The sequence below is a fragment of the Salvia splendens genome, chromosome 3 (genome assembly GCF_004379255.2).
Source record: "Salvia splendens isolate huo1 chromosome 3, SspV2, whole genome shotgun sequence".
NCBI classification, from domain to species: Eukaryota; Viridiplantae; Streptophyta; class Magnoliopsida; order Lamiales; family Lamiaceae; genus Salvia; species Salvia splendens.
Genome location: NC_056034.1, coordinates 43,407,184 through 43,416,921, shown reverse-complemented (window position 1 = coordinate 43,416,921; position 9,738 = coordinate 43,407,184). Strand labels below are relative to the sequence as shown.

The following is a 9,738-nucleotide window of genomic DNA, read 5'->3' as shown; positions in this document are numbered from 1 at the left end:
AAATAATGCATTTTGTACACCGAAAAATGCATCCATATTACACCAAATAACTAGTGACCAATATCAAAAATACATTACATCTTCATAATGCACTATATATGATATATAATGCGCAGTACCCGATATATAATGCACATTATAACATAAATAATGCATAACATAACCATGTGCATACTGTGACCGAGTCACAACACGTATTAATGCATATTATCCATACAATAATGCAGAATTCATGAAGCATAATGCACTGTCCACAATAGATAATGCAAACATTTGATTGTGCCTAAGTGCAGTGCTTAAAAAACAACCACCCCAATAATGCAGATGTAATACACACAAAGACTAGTATACCATCTCAAGGTCAACCACAAACTACACCAAATGCATAAATACGGATTCATAATGCACCTCCCCCACCAAACAATAACAATATGTACACTTTGACAGAGTTGCTAACGCCACAGAATCAGTACCCGTATTACTACATCATATCAAAAGCATAATGCAAACATTTGGTTACATAATGCATAGAACAACATATATAATTCATAAGTACAATACTACCTGAATCTAGTCAGTTATAATCAGCACAGCCTACATAATGCATCATATAAAGCACATAATGCCACCTACATATAGCCACACTGCATTACGCAAACATGGAATAATCGTACCACAAAATCAACATATAACATATTGAATTCCAAAAGCAGCGCCACAAATTTACCTGCAACTTGGGATGGTTGTGAATGGGGACGTCCTCGCTTAGGCATATTCTATCTATCTGGCAATAACGAAATCAAAATTAAAAACAAACAATGCTCGCAGAACCAGATTAAATGAAACCCATTCGGATACAGAGCAATGTAATCACAAACTATAGGACACAGTCGGCCATCAAAATTCCTGCTTTTACACCCAAATCTATAAATTCCGGTGTGAATTTATTGTTATGCCACATTTGTCGCTGTTTCACGGTACAAGTGTCGCACAAACGCAATTAATTAAGCACAGAAACATACCCTGATGCCGGTAGGGTTTCGATTATTTTTTAGGAATGAAGTACTTGATAGACTAGCGTGTAAGCTATTGAAATTTGATGGAAAATTATTTTGTATTGTGATTAGCAATGGAAAAGGACAATCGTGGCATATATTTAATAATCAATTTGATTATGAAATTAATCCAAAACCAAGACGAAGCTAAATTTGAGTTATTTAAGTGGGTTGTTTGAATCCTTCCCCACCAATTAGAAAGAAGGTAAGTGGGTTGTTGGAATCTCACCAATTAAAATGAAGCTTGTTTGAACAAATCAATTAGTCAACTCTATTGCTCTTTCTTGGTTCATTATTCAACTTCTCTCGTTTGTCTGCAACTGGCTTTTATACGTTTGGCGTTGTAGTGCTAACTCAAAGGTAATGATATTATTGATTTCCATCTTACTTGCAATTCTATTGCTATCTTTAGTTTTAGTGGTTTGAGTATTTGACATAAGACCATATTCAATTTGCGAGTTGAAAACTGAATTTTAGATTTTACAATAAAAGAACATTCCCCTCATATTTTAGCATGTTGATTCATTAAAAGACATCCTAAATCAACACATGAATAATTTAGCATGGTGAGGTATTGTTAATTAGCATGCTGAGGTTCCTTATCAATTCACTGCAACTGCAAATCTCTATTGGTATTCATATGTTTGGCGTTGTATTGCTTTGCTTACTGAAAGCGAAAGGTAGTGATATTATTGTTTTCCATCTACTCTGTTGCTGTATTTAGTTTTAGTGTTCTGAGCATTGAAAACTGAATTCTTAGATTTTACAATAAAGTCTGTTTCTATCTAAGAACATTTCAAAGCATCCTCTCATATTTATCATATTATACTTGAAATTTGGCTATCAGAATAGTTTTCTCGAAAGAATTCCTTATCTGAATTTATGTTATTGCAGTATGGCAGAGGCATTTCTTAAAGTCGTTCTTGATAATCTGGGCTCGCTTATCAAGGAGGAGATTGGACTGATATTGGGCGTTGATGAAGAGATGCAGAAGCTTTCAAGCACCCTCACCACCCTTCAAGCTGTGTTGGAAGATGCTGAAGACAAGCAAATTGAGAGCAAGCCTATTCGAGATTGGTTGCAGAAACTCAACGTCCTTGCTTATGAGATTGATGATATCTTGGATGAGTGCAACACTCATGTCTCCAAACTCAAACACACTCGCAACAAACTCAGTCGCTACAGCCTCCAGAAGATTTTGTATCGTCACAAGATCGGGAGGAGGATGAAACAAGTCACAAAGCAACTGGATGGTGTTGCTACAGAGCGCACTAAATTTCATCTGCGTGAGATGCCTGTTGATAGGCTAAGAGAAGTTGCTGCCTCACGTGAGACGGGTTCCTTGTTGAACTATACAGATCAGATTTATGGCAGAGAAGAAGACGAAAACAAGATTGTGGAGATGTTGGTAATTGATGTAAAGGAGAATAAGGAAATGTCTGTGTTGCCAATCATTGGCATTGGTGGTCTTGGCAAGACTACTCTTGCTCAATTAGTCTTTAACGATCCGCGGGTGGTAGACCACTTTGATATAAGAATTTGGGTTTGTGTCTCTGACAATTTTGAGTTGAAGACTTTGGTGAAGGCAATGATAGAAGCTGCCACAGGGAGCGCGAAAGCTGCAGATCTGCAACAATTGGATGTTGTAGAACGTCAGCTTTGGGAGTTGTTGAGCCAAAAAAGATATTTGATTGTACTAGATGATGTTTGGAACGACCAACAAGAGAAATGGTTTGAGTTGAAAGATACTCTATCATGTGGCTCAACCGGTGCATCCATCATTGTCACCACACGCCAAAAGAAGGTTGCAGATATAATGGGAACTCTTCCAGCTCACTGTCTAAACGGGCTGTCAGATGAGAATTGTTGGATGTTGCTCAGGTCACGTGCCTTCGGACCTAAAGAAGAGGTGTCTCCGCAGCTGGAAATGATTGGGAATGAGATTGTGAAGAAATGCGTTGGCGTGCCCCTCGCTGCTAAGGCGCTAGGAGGAATTTTGCGGTTTAAAAGGACACAAGAGGAATGGATATATGTGAGAGAGAGTGAATTGTGGAAGCTCTCTCCAGAAGAGAGTTTGATAATGCCAGCTCTGAGATTGAGTTATCATCATCTTGCTTTGGAGCTCAGACAATGCTTTGCTTATTTTGCTGCCTTTCCCAAGGACCATGAAATTGAAAAAGAAGAATTGATTCGTCTATGGATAGCTCATAGCTATATTTCATCAAAGGGAGATATACAAGTTGAAGATGTTGGGAATCAAATATGTAATGAGTTATTACTCAGATCTCTTCTACAATCAACTTTTAGGGATAACAAGATCATTATGCATGATCTTGTTCATGATCTAGCGCAATCAATAATGGAGAACAAAGTTCCCGGGATACAAAGTGAGAGAAATATTCTAAGTGCATCTACTATTCGTGAGGTAAATTTGATAGACAGAACTATCTTGTTTCCTAAAACTTTTCAGCAAAATATGAACATTTCATCCATCTTGGAGCTCACAAGTTTAAGAGTATTATATGCAAACTACAAGGGAATAAAAGATTTGTCTACTTCAATCGGCAATCTTATACATCTGCGATACTTGAATTTGTCTACATCTACAATTCGCACTCTCCCGAACTCATTATGTACTCTTTGGAATTTGCAAATCCTCAACTTGAATTTCTGTCGTAGTCTTGTGGCCTTACCTAAGAAGTTGACATCCTTACATAATCTCCAACATCTATGTTTATCCAGGTGTGAGTCGTTGTCTGAGATGCCCTCTAAAATAAGAGAGTTAACTAGCCTCAAAACAATGAGTATGTTTGTAGTAGGTATCAAGGTTGGTAACCAACTTGAGGAACTGCGGTGCTTGAACCTCAGCGGAGAGCTTGAGATTCGACATTTGGAGAGAGTAAAAGATCCCTTGGATGCAAAGAAAGCAAATATGTCTGCCAAAAAGAATCTCAAGGAGTTGAGCTTTTTGTGGGAAAGAGATGATTTATCCAAGTTAGAGGAAGACACTGATGAAAATGTATTGGAAGCACTTCAACCTCACCCAAATCTTGAATCTCTTCGCATAAAGGGTTTCAGAGGTAGATATCTTCCACGTTGGATGAAAAGTTCAACTCTGGAAAATATAGTTAGGATCTATATAACAGACTGCCCAAATTGTAGGTGTCTTCCAAAACTAGAAGAGCTAACTCATCTTGAAATGTTGCGTTTAGAGAATATGGAGGTGGAGTACGTTATTGAAGAAGTTGGAAATGGAAACCCGGTAAAAGTTCAGTTCCCTGCTTTGGAAGAGTTGAGTTTATCAAATATCCCAAATCTGAAGGGGCTTTCTAAGGAGCAACTGAGTAACGAAGCATTCCCAAAACTTAAACGGCTATATAATACACATTGCTCTTCATTAAGACTGGAACAACTCTCATTCCTCCAAAAGTTGGAGTATCTAAATTGCAGTAGCTCAACTCTGGCTTTATTATCTGAGCAGGACATTCCTAGGGATCTATGTGTGGAAATTGAGGAAAGCCTGACATGTTTTTCAATGGAAACGCTGGTAAAGTACCCTAAGCTCCGGTATTTAATAATTAGAGGTGCAAAAGAGATCTCCGTGACAAGAGGAGGTTTGGAAGCCTTAAAAGAGCTTACACACTTACGCTTTTTATGTTGTGATACAATGACACGCATTCCACAAGGGATGTTCCAGCATCTATCTTCTCTGCAGAACCTCGATATATGTTCCTGCAAAGAAATAGTAGAGTTGCCAGAAGAGATTAAAAATCTTCACAATCTTCAAAATATATACTTAATCAGACTTCCCAAGATGGCGCGCTTAAGGAAAGCTTTACATCACCTCTCCACACTCAAATTTCTATTCCTATATGAACTTCCTGAGCTGAAATCACTCCCTGACCAGCTACCATCTCTTCATATCCTCGAAGTTTTCAGATGCCCAAAGGTTGTATCAGTTCCAGCTCTACCAAATGCCAAAGGACTAAGAATAGAAGAATGCCCACAACTAGAAAGACGATGCCATAGAGGAACAGGAGAGGATTGGCACAAGATTTCCCACATTCGCCGTTTGCGAATTTGTTATAGCTAACTCCACTCCACTCCACTCCACAGGTATGTATCATTGCTTCGACCAAACACACTAGCATTTCCATCAACTTTAAGTCACATTTTCTTCTACTGAATATATGTAGAGATCATAACTGATTTATCTTCCCAATCTGCATTTCTGTTTTTCACACCGGCATTGAAAGTCTTTAACATAAACATAAATGTCTTTGAAATGAGTCTTGTTCTATTCTCCTTCAACACAATGTCACGTTTTTTTTATTCTTCACTAGTTCTGCCAAGTTGGCCATACTTGTTCCATTTTGTTTTCGTTTTCTTATTGAATAGCCATATTTGTTTGTTGCTGCCTGATGGGATAGTGTTCTTTCATGCATTTGAATTTGGATTAATTTTGTTAACAAATTGTGAAAAAGAACAATTTGAGAAAGTCAACTAAATTGCATTAGTATCATGTAATGAACTTTACATATTCAGATTATGGTATTTAACCACATCTGATGCAGTTCAAACGTAGAAATCGGGCTAAAACCTTCGGTGTCAGAATGACTTGAAATTTGCACGGTGCATGCGAATCGGATGGACGATGGATTTTGGCCATCTGATATGGTGAAAATGACATTTTACTATTTTTTTCGGACTTAGTTTTAATTTTCTATTTTGCGTTTTATTTCCTTTTGAATTTCTAGGGTTTCTAGACGCTTATAAATAGCGTTGTTTTTGTTTTTGGAGGCAGTTGATTTTTTATAATAATATTCCGTTTTCAGAGAAACTAGGGTTTCTCTGAATTACTTCTCCGTTCAGTCTGTTTTCTCTATATGTTTTGCATCAACATCTTGATATAATATACATTACAATCTTCTAAAACTATAGATGTTGATCACTTGATTTACTGCAATTCTATAATTAGTGCATATCTAAATGTGCATGCCCAAAACCTTTGAGCCATAATGAGTGGCATGGAGGTAGTATTTGTATCAAATTGGTTACTATTATTAATAAATAATGGCTACTTTTGGCGAATTCTGGTTTTGCATCTTAGCTTTAAGATTTGTGTGCTAATTGCTAAGCTTTCTATTTGGTTTCATATTGCAACATACTGATATTGGCTAATATCAGGGCTCACTCGACTTATTTAACGATCGAAGTGGAGTTATTAAGCAACTTCAGAAGCTGACAATCTGCAACATCCCTTCTGGGATACATGTCACTTTGTAACAATAATATAGACATAAACTTGAAAGGTCCTTTTAATGCTTCTAGACCTTCTCTGCTTGTCACATAGATTTTTCTTAAATTGTTTCAAACATTCAGTAATTCTGTTACACTCTTGGATTAGCTAATCCTTTGTTGGTTGTTGGCATGAAGGTCACCTCAGTTGCTATCTTTACTTTAAGTGCTTTGAGTATTGCCATATTACCATATACTTCTATCTCATTTGCAAATGGAAAACTATTTCTTAGGATCTTACAATAAAGACGTTTCTACATATTCCTAACAACCTCAAAAGTTTCAATTATGGCAATCATAAAAGTTTTCTCAAAAGAGTTCCTTATCGGAGTAATTGATCCAAAAAAGAGAAATGATTCCTAACAACCAATTGGAGTTATTGAGCCCAAAAAGATATTTGATTGTACTTGATGATGTTTGGAACGACCAGTAAGAGAAATGGTTTGAGTTGAAAGATACTCTATCATCATGTAGCTCAACCAGTGCATCCATCATTGTCACCACACGCCAAAAGAAGGTTGTTCCAGCTCATTGTCTTGAGGGGTTGTCGGATGAGAATTGTTGTATGTTTCTTAGGCCACGCCATGGGCGGATCTATCTTACGGGTGGGTGGGGCATTTGCCCCTCATATTTATCCATATACATATATTATTCAATATAAATTTTATTTCTTTTAATCTCTCACTAAATGTCCTCCTCAAAATTTTAAAATTTCATGTATAAATTTTCCCCTCTTCCTACAAATTACTGGCTCCGCCCCAGGGCCACACACCTTCAGCCCCTAAAGAAGAGGTGCAGCTATAAATGATTGGGAATGAGATTGTGAAGAAGTGTGTTGGCGTGCCCCTTGCGACTGAGGCGCTTGAAGGAATTCAAAGCTTTAAAAGGACACGAGAAGAATGGATATATGTGAAGAGAGTTTGATAATGTCAACTTTGAGATTGAGTTATCATAATGCTTTGCTTATGTTGCAGCCTTGCATAAGGATCATGAAATTGAAAAAGAAAAAAAGATCCTTCGTTGTATAACTCATTGCCATATTTCATCAAAGAAAAATATGGAAGTGGAAGATGTTGGAAATCAAATATGTAATGAATTACTACTCAGATCTCTTCTATAATCAACTTGTTGGGATAACAAGATCAGTGTGCATGATCTTGTTTATATCAACTTGTTGGGATAACAAGATCAGTGTGCATGATCTTGTTTATGATTTGCCATATTCAGTAGGGGAGAACAAAATTTCCGGAGTAAGAATGAGAGATATATTCCAAGGCATCTACTATCTGTGAGGTGAAATCAAAACTGTGTGAATTTCAAATCACCGTGCGGAATTCAAGTCATTCTGACCCTGTGCGGATTTCAAGTCATTCCGACAAAGAATATTTTCGGTGCATTTTTAGCATTACCGGCGTCTACTGCTGGAACTGCATCAATGCATTTCTCTAAGTCATCGAGATTGCTTATTATGGAGGAGAATGATTGTTTACTAGTCATGGATCTCTTGCTTGACCATCCGACATCGAATGGTTCCAAAACTACCAAATAATCGAGATAGTTCGTGGGAGGACTTTCGACTCACTCTTCAACTAAAATTTGATCTAGATTCCATGATGAAGGAAACTCCCAACAAAATGATGGAGACAGTTGCATACTTGGCAAAAAATGAGGCCACGTCTGGTTCCGTCTTAGAGACTGTTGCAAAAATCGAAAATGAGTCACAACCACAAGTGCTCGCCGAGACAATGATTGAGCATAATACGGTGGAAACAAGATTTCTTCCAAAATGCATAGCTCAAAACTCTTTGTTGTGGTCACTGTTATGCCGCTGAAGTTGCTAAAGATATATATCCCATGCCAAAAGATGGTTTCTCCATCACTCTGTGGGATCCCAAGTAATGCAATTTTGATTGTAAATGATGATCAAAACAACAATATCGAGATGAAAAATTAATTTTCTGACATTTGATTTGTTAGAGTTAACCGAGAAACACAATCGAAGGAGATGAACACGGGTGATTGAAAGGAAAAACTCTCGTATATCTTTCTTGAGAGAATGTGAATCGTATTCTGTTGTTACAAATGATTCTATTCAATCATTGACTTATATGAAAACCGAAAACAATCAGCACCAACAACGACCTAACTATCAAGCTAAACAAACTATTTACTTTCAGTTCAAACCCAACGGCTAGTTGGATCAACGGCTGAGAATTAAGCTCAGCGATGGCGCGCGATCCAACGGCTCCTGAAGCTCGGGAGCTGTTATCTCTATTTCCACGTTTAATCTTCATCACTCAGCAATTGGTAGGCACGATTTACAAATCTCCACCTTGCATACCAATTGCTGATCCATTAATTTCTTTTACACATCCCAACCAACTTCATACATAACTCCAACTTCTCTCTCGGTAAAGTCTTTGTGAGCATGTCGGCTGGGTTCTCTAAAGTATCCACCTTGAACACCTTCACCCTCCCTTTCTCTATCTCTTCTCGGATGAAGTGTAAACGCACATCTATGTGCTTGCTCCTCTCATGGAACACATGGTTCTTAGCTAAGCTGATGGCACTTTGATTATCACAACCAATAGCCACAGCTTCTTGAAAAACACCAAAGTCTGCAGCTATACCTTTCAACCAAAAGGATTCTTTAACTGCAGCTGTCAAGGCCATGTATTCGGCCTCTGTGGTGGAGAGAGCAACCACACTTTGCAGGCCAGATTTCCAGCTTATAGCTCCACCATAAAGTGTAAAAATGTAGCCTGATTGGGACTTCCTATTGTCAATATTCCCTGCATAGTCACTGTCACAAAAACCCACCAAAACATCCCCCTTTACCTCCTCACTTCCTCTGAACAAGATGCCAACATTTCCAGCCCCATTCAGGTACTTCAAAATCCATTTCAAAGCTGACCAGTGTTCTCTTCCAGGATCACTCATGAATCTGCTGGTCACACTAATTGCCTGAGCTACATCCGGTCTTGAACTGATCATTGCATACATGATGCTCCCCACAATATTGGCATAGGGTATTCTCTGCATTTCAGACCTCTCCAGCTCATCCTTTGGCTTCTGCTCCACAAACAATCTGAAGTGTTGAGCTAGAGGAGTTGCAGTTGGTCTGGTGTCTTGCATCTTGAATTTCTTCACAAGTCTAGATATATAATCTGACTGATTCAGCCAAATCTCTTTCTTGGCCCGGTTTCTCACTATGTTCATCCCCAGAATTCTGGTTGCATTTCCCAGATCTTTCATGTCAAAAGCTGATCTCAGATCTGCCTTAATCTCCTGGATTGCTTCTCTGCTTGAACCAGCAACTAGCATATCATCTACATAAAGTAGTAAATAAGCCACCACCAGACCTTTCTTCTTCTTGATATAAACA

The 9,738-nt window shown here is 38.0% G+C and overlaps 1 protein-coding gene across 6 annotated transcripts; it reads left to right on the top strand.

Annotated features, from left to right (window-relative positions):
- The first annotated feature begins 1,276 nt into the window (after positions 1 to 1,276).
- Positions 1,277 to 6,466, top strand: LOC121796227 (putative disease resistance protein RGA3). Of its 6 annotated transcripts, XR_006049717.1 has the most exons (4): positions 1,277 to 1,415; positions 1,950 to 5,171; positions 5,630 to 5,732; positions 6,243 to 6,466. XR_006049717.1 is itself a non-coding variant. In XM_042195013.1 (3 exons), the coding sequence occupies exon 2, from the start codon at positions 1,951 to 1,953 to the stop codon at positions 5,146 to 5,148; it is 3,198 nt and encodes a 1,065-aa protein (XP_042050947.1). In that variant the 5' UTR covers positions 1,277 to 1,415; position 1,950; the 3' UTR covers positions 5,149 to 5,171; positions 6,243 to 6,466. The 6 variants fall into 6 exon arrangements, 4 of the variants coding, with proteins under 4 accessions (XP_042050947.1, XP_042050949.1, XP_042050950.1 ...); XR_006049716.1 differs by having other exon boundaries at positions 1,950 to 5,732; XM_042195013.1 differs by lacking the exon at positions 5,630 to 5,732.
- Positions 6,467 to 9,738: the final 3,272 nt, after the last annotated feature.